The sequence below is a fragment of the Gaeumannomyces tritici genome (assembly GCF_000145635.1).
Source record: "Gaeumannomyces tritici R3-111a-1 unplaced genomic scaffold supercont2.3, whole genome shotgun sequence".
NCBI lineage: Eukaryota > Fungi > Ascomycota > Sordariomycetes > Magnaporthales > Magnaporthaceae > Gaeumannomyces > Gaeumannomyces tritici.
In genome coordinates this window covers 1,090,163-1,104,904 of record NW_008804547.1, presented here as the reverse complement: position 1 = coordinate 1,104,904, position 14,742 = coordinate 1,090,163, and the positions used below count along the sequence as shown (strand labels likewise).

The 14,742-nt window shown below is 61.0% G+C and overlaps 6 protein-coding genes across 6 annotated transcripts in view; 2 read left to right on the top strand and 4 right to left on the bottom strand.

Annotated features, from left to right (window-relative positions):
- Nucleotides 1–7: 7 nt before the first annotated feature.
- GGTG_05460 (hypothetical protein) lies at nucleotides 8–3,594 on the bottom strand (the record flags this gene model as incomplete). The annotated part of the gene is made up of 2 exons (XM_009223263.1): nucleotides 3,255–3,594; nucleotides 8–3,175 (listed from the first exon to the last, which is right to left on the bottom strand). Exons 1-2 carry the CDS (start codon nucleotides 3,498–3,500, stop codon nucleotides 8–10), a joined length of 3,414 nt encoding a protein of 1,137 aa, XP_009221527.1. The 5' UTR covers nucleotides 3,501–3,594.
- Nucleotides 3,595–3,714: 120 nt separating this feature from the next.
- Nucleotides 3,715–8,519, top strand: GGTG_05459 (hypothetical protein). Its single transcript, XM_009223262.1, has 2 exons — nucleotides 3,715–4,114; nucleotides 4,177–8,519. The coding sequence occupies exons 1-2, from the start codon at nucleotides 4,002–4,004 to the stop codon at nucleotides 8,351–8,353; spliced, it is 4,290 nt and encodes a 1,429-aa protein (XP_009221526.1). The 5' UTR covers nucleotides 3,715–4,001; the 3' UTR covers nucleotides 8,354–8,519.
- Nucleotides 8,520–8,645: 126 nt separating this feature from the next.
- GGTG_05458 (hypothetical protein) lies at nucleotides 8,646–9,583 on the bottom strand (the record flags this gene model as incomplete). Its single annotated transcript, XM_009223261.1, has 1 exon — nucleotides 8,646–9,583. The coding sequence occupies exon 1, from the start codon at nucleotides 9,465–9,467 to the stop codon at nucleotides 8,646–8,648; it is 822 nt and encodes a 273-aa protein (XP_009221525.1). The 5' UTR covers nucleotides 9,468–9,583.
- A 1,545-nt stretch (nucleotides 9,584–11,128) lies between these two features.
- GGTG_05457 (hypothetical protein) lies at nucleotides 11,129–12,016 on the bottom strand (the record flags this gene model as incomplete). The annotated part of the gene is made up of 3 exons (XM_009223260.1): nucleotides 11,129–11,554; nucleotides 11,830–11,863; nucleotides 11,946–12,016. The coding sequence occupies 3 exons, from the start codon at nucleotides 12,014–12,016 to the stop codon at nucleotides 11,129–11,131; spliced, it is 531 nt and encodes a 176-aa protein (XP_009221524.1).
- A 766-nt stretch (nucleotides 12,017–12,782) lies between these two features.
- Nucleotides 12,783–14,742, top strand: GGTG_05456 (hypothetical protein). The gene is made up of 2 exons (XM_009223259.1): nucleotides 12,783–13,596; nucleotides 13,683–14,742. The coding sequence occupies exons 1-2, from the start codon at nucleotides 13,051–13,053 to the stop codon at nucleotides 14,130–14,132; spliced, it is 996 nt and encodes a 331-aa protein (XP_009221523.1). The 5' UTR covers nucleotides 12,783–13,050; the 3' UTR covers nucleotides 14,133–14,742.
- GGTG_05455 (hypothetical protein) overlaps nucleotides 14,323–14,742 on the bottom strand; it is a gene marked incomplete at both ends in the record, with an annotated part of 1,467 nt that continues 1,047 nt past the window's right edge. The window contains one exon of the mRNA XM_009223258.1: nucleotides 14,323–14,706. Within this exon, the coding sequence (XP_009221522.1) occupies nucleotides 14,323–14,706 (384 nt within the window). The remainder of the gene's footprint in view (nucleotides 14,707–14,742) is intronic.

Genomic DNA, 14,742 nt, shown 5'->3' with positions numbered 1-14,742 from the left:
CCCCATCTCATGAACCCTTGACCTCGATGCTCTGGATCAGATCCCCCCCTATCCTCGCCATCTCTGACAGCATGGCCTCGCGGTTGACCTCGACGACATCATCGTCGTCCCCGCTGTTGTAGCTGTCGTCGCTGTCCACCTCTACGTCCCTGTCGTCGCCCTTGCGCTTCCTCGCCGCCGCCGCCGCCGCCGCCGCCGCCGACGACGAGCCGACGGGCCTAAAGGAGCAGGGAAGGTTGACGCGGAAGGAGCGGCGCTGGACCGTCGGGTTCCAAATGCCGCCGACGGCCAGGTCGTCGGCCGCGCCGCGGAACAGCACCAGCGCGGCGCCGTAGGCGTCCTCGAGCCGGCCCAGGAGCGCGCCCACGGGGTCGCGCGCGAGGGGCGGCCGCGCGCCCGTGGCGGAGCCGTCTAGGTTCTTGAATCTGGACTTTGCCGCGCCCGCGTCGCCGCCGCCGCCGCCGCCGGCGGCCCTGAGCCGCTTGACGGTGGGGCCGTCGAGGTGCAGCACCACGTCGTAGTCGGCGAGCGAGGGCGCGAACAGCATGCGGGGCTCGAGCTGAGCTGGGTCCCGCTCGCGCACCAGGCGGCAGGCCGAGCGGGCGAGCGCCGTCATGCGCGACGCGGCCACGCGGCTGGGTAGCGCGCGGCCATCGGCGCTCGTGAAGGCCGTGCCCGTCTCGTCGGCGGGGGTGGCGATGAGGAGCACGGTGCGGTTCATGGCCGGGTCGAGCGTGCGCCGCCAGGCCGTCAGGCGGGCCGACACGGCCTGGCGCGCGGCCGCGTCCATGTCGCCCGAGGGGTCGACGATGAGGGGCTCGTCACGCCAGTCCCAGCGGGCGAGGAGCATGAGCGTCCGCAGCAGGCCCGTCACGGGGCCCGAGGGGATCTGCCACGGCGCCGGGTTCATGAAGGCGTGTAGCGCCGCGAGCTCGACGACCTCGGGCAGGAAGTGGTTCGTCAGCTTGTGCGAGGCGAACCAGTGCTTGACGAGGCGGATGGTCAGCGACAATGCGGGAAAACGAGTGCAAAAGGTCGAGATGGTCTGGTTGAGCAGCGGCAGGTGCGTGAATCGTCGGCGTGAGGTGGCCAGGAAGCTAGCGCTCTCGGTGCGCGCGAATTGCTCGAGCGTTTTGTCCTTGGTTTGGCGATCGAGAAGGGTCTCCTCGAGGTCGCTGTGGACTCGGAGACGGAAGACGGCGCCCTCGTCGTAGACGATATCCAAGAAGGCCAGGTTTTCGTGCTCGTGCTCGGCATCCTCTAGACCGACATGGGTGGTGATGCTGGAGTTTGCTGACGAGAGAAGGTCCCCAATCTTGAGCAGGAAAGCCACCTTGGTGCGCTGGATGGCAGCAATGTTATCGGGCCACTTGCTTGAAACCTCGAAGGATATCACCACATCCATCGGCCTGTAGGGCGCTCGTGGTTGGTCCAGCTGAGGAGCTTTCACCGATGACGACCGTAGTTCTGGAGCTGCGGGCGCGACGTGCCTCACCTGCAGGGGTAGATCTTCCAGGGACCGGATATCGCGCTCCAGTGTCGAAAAAGCCTCGCGGGCTGTAGAGTAGGCTGCCGCATCTGAGGCTTTTGCGTGTATGAGGGAAGTGAACCCATTGCCGTAGAACTCAAGCTCGCTCGCATCCATCTTGAGGTGGAGCTTGAGGATGTAGTTCACAATCTCCTTGCAAACACCAAACGGCGTATCGTGCGTCCAGATTAGCGTTTCCTGTATGTTGCCGTCCTTGAATCGCCTCAACTCGGATCTTTCGCCCCAGAACTGCCGGTACTTCCTCGCTTCCGCCTTTTCCTCGGCTGATGGTCCGTGATCGACTTTCCGGCCCATCTCAGCCGGGTCGAAAATGACACCGACGAGGAGTGTATCTGATTCTGTAGCGAGCTTGGGGGATTTCGAAGGACTCCATGAACGCTGCTCTGGTAGTTTGATGTGGATGAGCTGCGCCCGGCCAGTCAAAGCCCGCTTTAGAATTCGGTGCACCCTGCTGGCGAACTCGAACATACCGCCCTGTGAGCCGGGAGTCCTGGCCTCATCAGCGCTCGGGCAAGGTACTTGAACGAGCAAATCGAAGATTTGGAGAGGCACATCTGCCTTGGTGATAAAAGCCGCAGTGAACTGGTTCACGGTGCTGTTGTTGAGCACATCCAGCGTCCACTTAGCCTGCCGTTTCAGCATTGCAGCCGACCAAGGGCTCATCTTGAAACCAAAGTTCAGCTGCCTCGCTGCGTCGTACAGTACCGGGCTAGGCTCGCGCACCGACTCTATGTTCACGTCACCTAGCTTGCCCAGAACCACGGGCTTCCTGCTGCCATCGGCTAGATCAGCCTTGGCCAGAAACTGTATGGCAGCCTTGAACATCTGGTGGCTGCTGAGGGCCGAGGAGAGCGCGGACTGCTGGTCTCCGCTTTTCCGCCGCCTGTTGCTTTGCATAAGCAGGGATAGTAGCAGCGACCACTCAAAGTGGCCAAATCCGCCCCGTGAGATAGAGGCGCCAAACCCTCTCTGCTGCAACCACACGCGCCCGAGAGCACATGCATCTTTAAAAGCGGGCGACACTTTCTCCGTCAAGCGGAGTGCCTTGAGGTAAGTGAAGTAGAGCCCCTCCGCTTTTAAAGTTGAGTTGTAGAAAGGAGTCGGCGCTGGGGTGGTCTCTTTGTCCTCGGCGCCACCAGGAGGGCGCACTGCATTGCTCGTCGACAACAGCTTGTTTCTGGGGAAGAGGCGGTCAGGCGCGCAAGGAATTATCCTCACGGTGGCGCCTGACTTGCTCCTGGCGGAGTCCTTGGTATCTTGCGCAGCGGAGACACGTAGGGCCGGTACTAGGGGGTTGTCGTTGAGGCGCGCAAACGACACTTCCAGGCCGAGCTCCTTGCGCACCTGGGCCGCAAGGTGGGCGAGAAAGTACGCCCGTTTGTAGAAATACCGGAGATTCAGGTAGTCTTTTTCCTGGAACATGCCCTGCGGCATCTCGACGACCATGTCCACGGCCATGTCGCCCTGTGACTTTATCATGGTCTTCGAGACGTAGCTGCCGACGACATTGAAGACAGTCGGGCGCTCAAGTGAGAGCTTGTACTGCGAGTCCTTGGGCGGCTTTGGGTCTGGGAAGGGGATGCGGATGCCGCTCTCATTTTCGAATCGCTTCACTGCGTCGTTAATCTGGAAGGAAAAGAGGAAGAGCGTTAGCAAGGCTTGGGTTAGGATTAGGGTACAAGGGACTCGCACGGGGTGGCCATACGGGGAGCGGTCCATGGGGGTCCAGGGTCTCGATGGCGCCCTTGATCTTGTGGAGGAGCTGGTCGGCGCCCTTCAACGCCTCGGATGGATCGATCTTGATCTCGCTCAGGAGCTCCTCGGTCTCAAGGATAAAGGGGCTCGGCCGATAGACGCCTGCCGAGCTGGCAGCTGCCTCCAGAACGCTGCCATTGGGAATTGATGCGCCGGACTCGGAGATTTTTCGACGTTTGGCCGGTGAGGAGTCCATTTTGAGCGATGTGAGGAGTCGCTGACCTGTCGTTTGGTGCTCCCTGGCCTTTTTGCTCAAGTGCGGCCACTGCCGCGCGACAGCTTCTTGCGACAGGAAGCGGGTGAAAGTCGCGTTCTAATTTTTTTCGACACGATAAGATAAGCACGATGCAGCTCCAAATGCGGGGAGCCGCCCACCGAGAGTGCGGGTGGCACAGTACAATTACATGTCAGGACACACTGTCAACCCACCTTTGTGCCGCTGGGATGATGAGACCCAGGACAGGCCGTCAGAGTTGCGAACCTGAACTGCCTAACCAGAAGACGCACATTATTCCACTGAGGGAGTTCGCGTCGCTGCCTCGTTTGATTGCTGTGGGATTATAGTATGGCTCCTCCGCCTTGACACTCGCTGCTCCGCCTCGCTATCTCCCCTGTCACACTCTCCCTTTACTTCCGCCTGGTGAAGTCATCATAAACTGCTCCATCTCTAGGCCCATCCTGGACGGTCGTGGTGGAGATGTCCAAGGCCGTTCTCAAGGCAATCGGCGAGCTGATCCGCCAGTCGAAATGGGACGACGCGATTCAAAAGGCTGAAGCTTTCGTGCAGAGTGAGCCCAAGAGCTTTCAAGGGTGGGTGATTGTCTCGGCCAACTACTCCGCTACCCAATCAACCATGCTAACGAGGGTAATAGACACATATTCCTGGCGTTCGCCTTGGACAAAAAGGGCAAGCTCGCCGAGTCTGAGTCGAGCTATCTTGCCGCAAGCGCCCTGAAACCCCAGGACCCACAACCATGGCAGGGTCTGATCAAGCTCTACCAAAAGCAAGCCTGTGCCCGGCTTGACGGATACAAACACGCAGCTGTCAAGCTGGCCGAGCATTACCACAGCCAAAATGATTTGTACAGGTGTCAGGACGTCATCATCCAGCTCACAGAGCACGTCAAGAACACAGGAGATCAGGCCCAGTATATTGATGTCCTCGAGGTTACCCTGCCGGGCAGCCCCATCTATCCAGCCCTCGAGGGCAGACTGCCGCATCCTGCCAGGACATATGAGACCATCGCACAGTTCACTGAGGCCACCGAAAAGAAAAAGATCAACACACTCATCGGCGAGCGCCGGACCCGGATCGGCGCAAGGATCAACGATGTCACCGTCGAAGTCAAGCGCGAGGTCCTGGGCCAGAGCAAGCTAGGAGAGATCTACCGCAACATCATCAACTGGACAAACGACGACGAGCTCCGTCGATCGTACGAGGAGAAGCTTCTCCAGCACTGCTACGACAGACTCTTGGCCTTCCCCCATGGCGAGGAAAAGGCTCGCGAGCTTGAGGTTGTGCAGAAGCTGGCTGCTGACATGGTAATAATCAAGCACCCGTTCAAGCTCGCTTGGGATATTGTCGTAGACTGGCAGGATCACAAGGAAACCAGGCAATGGGATGTCACCGTCTTGCGTGACTACTGCGCATTCTTCCCAGACAGCGACCTCTACAAGATCATCACCGGCTACCTCACGAGTACTATTTCGCCTTTTCCCAAATCTGAGGGGAACCCCGATGATGCCGGGACGAAAGGCGATGCCGCCAATGAAGACGAGAGCGAGGACGATGATGACGGCGGAGCCCCAACAGCATTTGTCCCCATCACGGACGAAGATCGGATCCTGATGATGACGGAGGGGATCAGCACAGCGAACTCGCTATTTGCGTGCCGGCTAGTTGGCGAGTACTATCAGCACCTCGAGGAGCATGATAGCAATGTCGACCTGATGCGCAAAGCGCGGGAACTTGTCAACAGCCAGAGAAGGGAAACCGGACTCAAGTTTGAGAACACTGAAAACGCGCTGCTCGTGTATCTCGGCACTGCGCTAGTCTTCTATCAGTCCCCGAGAAATCACCAGGAAGCCAAGGCGCTTTTCGACAGCGTTCTCGAGCGTGATCCCACAGCCACCCCTGCTCTGATTGGCGTAGGTCTAATCTACGAGGAAGAGGAGGAGTTCGACGACGCCATCGCTTTCTTGGAGAGAGCGCTGGGCCGTGACCCTGAAAACCTGCGGGTCCGCTCCGAGGCGGCCTGGGTCAAGGCTCGGAAGGGTGACTTTGCTGCCGGCAAGGAGGAGCTCGAGGCTTGCGTCCCCTTGATGGAGAAGGGCGGGCCCCCCATGAAGGGACTGCTGGCTCAGACCCAGTACCGCCTAGGAGTGTGCATCTGGAACGTGGACACGTCCAAGGCTGCGCGCAAGAGTCGGGCAGGCGCATACGCACAGTTCCTGGCAAGCTTGAAGAACGACCTCAACTTTGCTCCGGCCTACACAAGCCTAGGAGTCTACTACGAGGACTACTGCAAGGACAAAAAGAGAGCACGCAAGTGTTTCCTGAAGGCCGTCGAGCTGTCGCCGTCCGAGGTCGAGGCTGCGGAACGACTTGCGAGGTCCTTTGCTGAGGACCGGGACTGGGACCGAGTGGAGCTCGTGGCGCAGCGGGTCGTGGATTCAGGCAAGGTCAAACCCCCTCCTGGTTCTAAGAGAAAAGGGTTGGGTTGGCCGTTCGCAGCATTGGGAGTCGCGGAGCTCAACAAGCAGGACTATGCCAAGGCCGTGGTCTCGTTCCAGTCCGCGCTTCGCATCAAGCCTGATGACTACCACTCCTGGGTCGGCTTGGGCGAGAGCTACTACAACTCGGGTCGGTACATGGCGGCGACAAAGGCCACGCTAAACGCGCAGGAGCTTGAGGGCACGCCATCGGGCCCGCAGGACCCCGCAGACGTTTGGTTCACCAAGTTCTTGCTAGCAAACATCAAGCGCCAGCTCAGTGATTATGACACCGCCATAGATCTCTACAAGGAGGTGATCACGAGCCGACCGGACGAGGATGGAGTGGCAATCGCGCTGATGCAGACCATGGTTGAGAGTGCCCTGTCGGGCGTGGATAAGGGCCTCTTCGGCAAGGCTGTGGGGCTTGCGGTCGACACCATCGACTTTGCCACGAAGGCGACGGCAACAGTCTCGGACACTTTTAACTTTTGGAAGGCTGTGGGCGATTCCTGCTCCATCTTCTCGAGCATTCAGGGGAGGCTGTCGGAGTTCCCTAGCGACGCCGTGAGTGCTCTCATAGGAGACGACGACGGGCGCCCCGAGTACGACACGTTCAGAGACATAGATAATGTCGGCGTGAAGGTCATCCAGACCAAGAGCGTATGGTCGGAGGAGGAGAAGCTTGGTGTGGAGCTCACCCGGTGTCTGCAGGCGTCCATCCTGGCGCACAAGCGTGCGGTCTACGTGTCTTCACGCGACGTTCACGCCCAGGCTGTGGCCTATTTCAACCTGGGTTGGGCCGAGTACCGGGCCCACACGTGCCTGCCTCAATCAATCAGGCAAAAGTCGAGCAGCTATCTCAAGGCGGCTGTGCGAGGGTTCAAGCGCGCCATCGAGCTCGAAGCCGGCAACGCAGACTTCTGGGATGCGCTCGGTGTTGCAACGAGCACCATCAACCCGGCCGTTTCGCAGCACGCCTTCGTCCGGAGTCTGTACCTGAACGAGCGTGGCGTGTCGGCTTGGGCGAACCTGGGCACTCTGGCGCTCATGCAGAACGACTTGGCGCTCGCCAATGAGGCCTTTACGCGGGCGCAGTCGACAGACCCGGACTACGCCCACGCCTGGGTCGGACAAGGATTTGCGGCGCTCATGTACGGCGACGCCCGCGAGGCACGCGGGCTGTTCACTCACGCAATGGGTATAGCAGGGTCGTCATCGACTGTGACGCAGCAGCAGTACTCCGTCTCCATGTTCGACCACGTTGTCGCTGGGCCACCGGGCGGCGTTCCCATCGGGTCGCTTCTACAGCCCGTTTTCGCCCTCGGCCAGCTGCGGGCCCTGCGGCCGCAGGAACTTGGACTAGGCCACCTGTCAACTCTCTTCCACGAGCGTGTCGGACATCACACCAGCTCTGCAGCTGTGCTCGAGCCTATATGTGCCTCACTCGAGGCTCACTACGAAAAGACAGAATCCCCGGAGTCGCTTCGGCGGTTCGCACTGGCCAAGACGGACCTGGCGCGCTCCTTGCTAGCCTCGGGCCGCAACGACGAAGCGGTCGAGTGTGGTGAGATGGCGCTGCAGCTGACAGAGGGAGACGAGTCGGAGCTCCCCGTTGAGGAGCGAGCCAAGGCCCGGCTGTCGTCCCATCTCACCCTGGGCCTGGCGAGGTACTTTGCGGGCGACGTCGACGACTCTATCACCTATTTCCAAAAGGCCCTGGACGAGTGCGGCGAGCAGATGAATGCGGACGCCGTGTGCTTGCTGGCTCAGGTGCTCTGGGTCGCAGGTAGCGATGAGGCACGCGAGCAGGCGCGGACTTCGCTCTTCGAGGTAGTGGAGCAGTGGCCGGACCATGTGCCGTCGGTATTACTGCTAGGCGCCATTGCGCTGCTCGACGGAGACGCCGAGAGTCTCGAGGCGGTCTCAGCCGAGCTGCAGGCTCTGCGGGCGAGCGATGCCGTCGGAGCGACTGGCCAGTCGCAGATCAGCGAGGTGTTGCGGGCTGCGGCAGCTCTCGGAGAGGGCGCTGACGTTGCCAAGGAACAGGCCCAGGTCGACATCATGCTCCACCCGTACCTTCCACACGGCTGGCTGAACTTGTCAGCGGTGGCGGGCAAGGATGGAATCGAGGCGGCGGCGGCGACCCAGAGCGCCAAGGTTGCGGTGGAGCTTGCCCGGCTGGCCGTGGCACCAAGGGGCAACCTCGCGGCCGAGGACCTGGCGACGACGTATGCGGGGACGGGTAGGGCCGTGGACGCGCAGACGGCCATTATGGCTGCGCCGTGGATCAAGGAGGGCTGGCACGGACTGGCGGATTGTCTGGCTGCTCAGTAGGCGGGTTTGTGCTCGGCTAATGTGCCTGGATTATACAATGCTATGTAAAGCAGCTGGTGGGGGTTAGGCATGTTTTTCTGTTCGGGATGGTCTAGGGAGGGATGTCTAGGCAGGTGTGGACTTTCAAGCCATGATAGGTTGTGTCAAAATACATGTTGGATTATACACGACTCTTAGACCTGCTCACATTTCTCTCCTCCTCTTCTCTGGGTATCATATTTTCGACATGGCTATCATCAAGAACTGTATGGCGAACAACCACCTAAGCACGCAGGCAGCGATTTCATATCACCTATCTCGAGTCCCTGTCGGGGTTTCCGGCCGCCTCCTTCAGCCTCGCCAGCCTGCCGTCGACCCACGCCTTCTGCCAGGCCTCGACCTTGCCGCCTAGGACGACGCACCTGTCGGGCTCGAGCAGGACGGTGCCCCGCGCGACCACGGTGCCGGCGCGGAGCAGCAGCTTCTCGCCGATGTTTGTGCGGCCGACGCCGATGCGCTCGACGCGCCGCAGCTCCAGCCCGAAGAGCTTCTGGCCCCTGCAATCCTGCAGCACGAGGCGGTGCGTCGCGTTCCTGTCTGACGGCTGCTGCTGCTGCTGCTGCGGCGCCGCACCGCCCGGGCGGGCAGGAGCGGCAGCAGGGGTGGCGGCAGCATGGCCACCGTCCTCGTCCTCGTCCTCGTCGTCGTCGGCGTCGGCGTCGCGCACGCGCACGACCTGGCGGCCGCGCGTCAGCTCGCCGCGCGCCACGGCCTCGAGCTCCTCGACTTGGTCCCAGCGGCTGCGCGAGAGGTTCTCGACGTCGAGCACCTGGCAGGCCACGTCGCGGGGCAGGCGGACCTCCTCGGCCACCACTGCGGAACCACCACCACCACCACCACCACCACCACCACCAGCAGTGACGGGCGGGAACGGCGCGGTGCCGGCCGGGTCCAGCAGCCCCGGGGCCGTCAGGTCGGCGGCCAGCAGACGCGCCTTGGCCGTGGCCGTCAGGGACGGCAGGGGCGGGAGGGGCCGCGGGCGGGACGAGAGGAGGTTCTGAAGCCAGGCGTGGGAGGGGGGTGGGAGGGATTGCGCGACGAGGGAGGCGCGGATTTGGGCGGCTGGGTCGTCCATGGGAGGCTTTTTGGTTGTGTTTGGTGGTTCGGTTGTTGGATGGAATTTTATTTTTTGCCATGACAGAATCCTGTCGCAATTGATGCTTCTAGAAATTCCCCATTCGGTCAATCTGGTGGTGCACGGGTTGTGGGTTCCTGCAACGATCGACGGCGCAGGGACTAGGGTGCTGTGGGCGGTGCCACCAATCGGGCAGGGATTACATAACCCAACCAACGACACTCCACCATCTGCGAATAACACGGCGTTGAATGTGGTGAAGGAGTGAGAGGATAGAACAATAACAGATAGTGGCATGGGGATTTGTTCTTGGTTGACAGGGAATTAAAATGTACGGCATACATACAGCAAAGATTCGTGATTTGAAACGGAGGAAGTGGTTGTCCATGAACCCAAGAGCAGCAAGGGAAGGGTCATGTCAGTGATAAAAGGCGAGGATTGCAAGTCGAATAAAAATACGCCAGGCCACACACTTGGGGCACTCTTGGGGCACACTCTGTTCAAACAAACACAGGCAGGATGCTAGATGCCCAAAGACATGAACCTGCGAATGCCATGAATAAAAGTACGTTGCAGCGTCGTCTGTGGCAGTAGAGGCCGAATAGACTGCATACAGAACAGAGCAGAGTAAAGTATTGCCGAAACAAGACACGCATGATGCCAACCAATTCTGTTTAAAAATAGGGCGCCGACTAGTGACAATAATGTACGAACTACACAAAGAAGAACCCTTTTGCCTCTAGGCCAGACGAGACAAGTGCGGCTGGATGATCAATCAGATGCCGGCGGCGGCCTGGGCGGATCTTCAGTCCACTGGAACTGGCCAGCCGATGGCGGGCTCGATACTCCCTGTTCCTAAATGCTAGTCCAAGTCCCAGAAGCTAGGCAGCACGGAGGGCCAGGGGAAGAGAAGAGACGTGGGTTCTTTGGCGAAGGCTCGTCGCGCCCGTCTGCGGTCCAGGGCGAGACTCGCCAGCCAGCGCCCTCCATGCATGCAAAGAAACAGCCTTTGACTTCCTCCAGTGACAACCGTTTGCAATGCGTGCCGGCCGGATTCCATGTCATCCCTGAGAAATTGCGTGGCGGCTCTTTCCCGTGCTGCGGTCCAAGGGGCAGTGGCGGAGCGGGCTTGATGCTGCCCCGAGCGCCATCGTTGTCACTTTTTTTGTTTTTTGGTCCCCATTTTCGGTCGGCGTTGCTACACGCGCCAACCCAAGCAGCCACCACAATCAAGGCAAAAGAGTTAAACGTAATTGAGTAATCGGTTCGTTGTTTAATTCTCTACATTTTGAATGTCATTTCATTGCATGCCGACCCAGGTTGCGCATTGTGATGTTGGTGGCCGCGCCACCACTCGAACCTTGGACCTTCGCTCCAAGCGTGCTGGACAGCGGCATCGCGCCTTTTGCCACTTTTGAGGCCGACAAACAGGTCAGAGATGTTCCAAAAAGAAGGAGATGATAGTCGAGAAGCATAGGAACAAGATAAAAAAAAGGCAAAACGAGGGGCGCCCCTCGGCGGCCGAGCATCAGTCGTCCAGAAGAGCTATTGGCGTCGACACCTGAGGCGAAGAGCTAGCTCATTCCTTAGACATGTGCTCCGTCAAGAACCACTTGGCCAGGTGGAACTGACACCGCTGTTGGAGACCTGCCGAGCGGACCTCACCTATAAACGGTGGGCTCCTGTGGGTCCCCTCCTCCTCGAATTTTCTGCCTGCTCCCCTCCCACACCTGCGGAGGGTCCCTGGCCCAGCTGCCAGCCAGTCGCCCACCCGCATCGGCCACCACACATCCAGCCATCAGCGCCTCGCTCGCATGGTGTTGGCGCCCACCATCCACCAACTTGCCCGCCTCCATCTTCAAATCCACTGCCCACCATCCCGCACGACTTAGCAAAAGCCGCCCTGCATCGCATCCGCATGACAGCTGAGTCACCCTCAGGCATCTGATGTATCGTTCGAACCCACTTGGGTGACCACCAAAGCCCATCTGGCGCCCCAGGCCAAGCGCGTCGCGACGCGAATGGCCCTCACTGTGAGCGAACTCGATGGGCAGAACGCCACTCGGTCCCCGATGCAAACTTATATGCTAGAATCGCCGAATGATCCTATACGTCAACGCCGGCTTCTGCTGAACGCGTTCATCCACGCCGACGATGAACGGTTACGCACTCTGGCCGTCTGATGCATCTGCCATCGATCGTGTGCCGGCGAGAAGCCCCGACCGGGAGACCTATCACACGATAGGCCTACCCAGGACCTGTCGATTCCACCACCGAGGCAAAGGCAACCGAGTCGAGTTCGTCATGCCAAATGGCCGGCTCGGTCGGAACTGTGCGGTCGAAGACGAAGATGGATACAAACGCTGCCTTCGGTTGAAGGTGCACCGCCCACGTACCTGTCGCCATGAGCGTCAGGGCGCATCCACGAGCGCCAGCACTGTCGGGCTGTGGACTCCCGCGTGCAAGCAGACTAAGTACAGGGTTCTGACTCCATGTCTTCCGGCGTACTTGGTGTCAAAGGTGTCAAAGATGTCAACCATACCCACCATTTCTGGGCCGCACACGACTGCGTGAGGGCTAGAAACTGTCGTGGGTTGTAAACCGAAGATGGCCTGCGGACGCTAGACCTCGTGTCCGCGGCCAGATCGCAGCCACGCCAGAGTTCGAGGGACAGGAGCAGCCTCGCTCGATACCACGCAGCCCCATCTGTGATGGCTGAAGCCGCTAGAATAGCGAGCGCCCTCCGATGTCTGGAAAGTCTGGCGATGGGAAAATAGCTCGAGCTTGCCCAGAGCAAATAGACTCCAAGAAGCCCGCGCAACCCTTCTCCCGCCTCTCTGGCAGATGAGAGCAGCGCCAGGAATAATGAAAACAGGAGACAGACCGACAGAAACAAACAGAGCCTAGCTACTGCTAGTGCTATCGGCGAAGGGAACAAAGGGATAGCATTTGCAGACAGAAGAAATGGGGCTGGCAGGGTGGACTGGTCGCTTGAGCCACAGGCCACCACAAGGCCTGCTCCTACCTCGGGGAGCGGCGCTGCTCGAGGATCGCAGAGACCGTCAGCTGTGCGAACCAGCGGCGACCATGCGCGAATGATTTCCGTCGCTCTGTCGTCGTCGGCACAGGAGAAGCTGTCAGTGCCAGTGTTGATGATGAATCGTCGTCGGGTCGTCGTGGTCGATTGAGGGAATGGAGATATAGGCGAAGGAGAGAGAAAGAAAGGGGAAGGCTCGCATCGGGAAACAGAATAACCCTTTGTGGGCAGGGGCTGACTTATTAGCTCAGCCGCGCTGACTGGATTGCTGGGATCCATCAGGCTTCCCCAACGGGTGGACCAATTGACCACGTCACAGGCCCATTTGGCGGCGTTTCGGGGAGAACTCAATACAACCCATTTACCCCATTCGGACGCTACAGCAAGCACAAGCCGACGAGCCGCAAGCTGCCTCGGGGCGCCGCCGCCGCTCGCCAAACTCCCCCAAAGCCTCCATGCCGAAGACGCCGACCAGGCCGACCGCGTGACCCTCCCGAGCCCGTCGCAGGAGGGGAGCCCAGACCAGACCAGATCCAACCACCCACCATGTCCACAATAGCAACGCCGCGGGAGATCCCCCGCCGGGTGCACTCGACCCAGACGCCCACCTCGTCGTCCCGCCCCTCGCTCGACGACCCGCGATCCCAGACCTCGTCGCCGAGCGGCGGCAACGCCGCCGCCGCGGGGCCGACGTCGGCCCCGGGTAGCGCGCAGCAGGCCGCCCCGGGCGCCGCGCGGCGCAACCGCGCTGCGCTGCGCGAGTACTACAACCTGAAAAAGGCGGCGGCGGTAGCAACAGCAACAGCAGCAGCGCCGACGCTCGAGGTGACGGACGACTCGGCCGACGGCGCCGACGGCGGCGGGGGCCTGGCGGCGGGCGGCTACTCCGAGGTGGCGCCGTCCGAGATGGACGCGCCGGGCTTCGACGCGGCCGCCTTCGTGGCGCGCGCCGCCGCCGAGAGCTCGCTCGCCGACCTGCTGCGCACCTACACGCGCGTGCTGTCCGAGGCCCGGGCGCTGGACGCCGAGAAAAAGGCGCTTGTGTACGACAACTATAGCAAGCTGATCACGGCGACCGAGACGATACGCAAGGTTCGTTTTTTTTCTTCTTCTTTATTTTCTCCAGCTTTGACTCTACTACACAAAAAAACTCGACTGACAAATTCATGTCTCAACAGATGAGGGCAAACATGGACCCGCTCAACCCCATGGCCTCGACGCTCGACCCGGCCATCGCGCACATCTACAACCAGGCCTCGTTGATACGGGAGGAGATGCGGCGTGAGGTGCAGCCGCCCGAGGAGCGCGGCGACCGGGCGGCCGAGCGGGCGCGCAGGGAGCGGACGCGCGAGGTGGCGCGGCTAGTGCTGGCGGCGCCCGCGCGCGTGCGCGAGCTCGTCAGCGACGACAAGCTCGACGAAGCGCAGAGGGAGTGGGCGCTGCCGAGGCGGCTGCTGCTGTCGTGGAAGGAGCGCGGCGTCGGCGGGCCCGACGTGGACACTTGCCTAGAGGCGGGCGACGCCGCGATACGGAGCGGGGTGGACGCACAAAATAAGGAGCAGAAGGAGGATGAGGAGGAGGAGAGTGAAGACGAGGGCGGCCAAGGGAGTGAGAGCGACGGCGACTAGGGCCGGGAAGACCTTACGGATTGGACTGCTTTTGAGACTAGGAGGAACAAGCATTTATACCCCAATTGAAGACGAAGCTAGCGATAACTCGACCCGAGGTTCGCTGTGATGGCCCAGTCCCCAGAAAGGCTACGCAGGCTTGTCGACCTCCCAACATCTACCAGCTGCCTCGAAAGCACACACACCCCACTCACACAAGAGTTTCCACATCCCAAATCTCGAAAGGATCGGCATCCACCTCGCTCACAGCCACCTCGGCCGGCGGGCCCGCGTACAGCCCGCCCAGAGCCTCGGCCAGCTTCCCGCGCATCACCTCGCGCAGGAAGGCGCGCTCCGAGTTGCTGTGGAAGACGGTGACGACGTACCTGCCGAGCATGGTGAGGCGCAGCGCGGCGTGGTGGCTCATCTCGCCCGTGACGACCACGTCCGCGTCGGCCCCATGCAGCACGTCGGCGCCCGAGCCGGCGCAGACGGCGACCGAGGCCACCCTAACGGCGGCCAGGCGGGCGGCGCGCTCGGTCGGGGACTCGTAGCGATGGGATGCGGGGCGGGGCGCGGCGACGGACACGTAGCGCTGGCCGCCCAGGCGGGCGGCGGCGGCGCGCACGAG

Coding starts and splice junctions, on each gene's coding strand:
- GGTG_05459 (XM_009223262.1), top strand. CDS start 4,002: ATGTCCAAGGCCGTTCTCAAGGCAATCGGCGAGCTGATCCGCCAGTCG. Junction 4,115..4,176: donor GAGCCCAAGAGCTTTCAAGG/GTGGGTGATTGT, acceptor CGAGGGTAATAG/ACACATATTCCTGGCGTTCG.
- GGTG_05456 (XM_009223259.1), top strand. CDS start 13,051: ATGTCCACAATAGCAACGCCGCGGGAGATCCCCCGCCGGGTGCACTCG. Junction 13,597..13,682: donor CGACCGAGACGATACGCAAG/GTTCGTTTTTTT, acceptor ATGTCTCAACAG/ATGAGGGCAAACATGGACCC.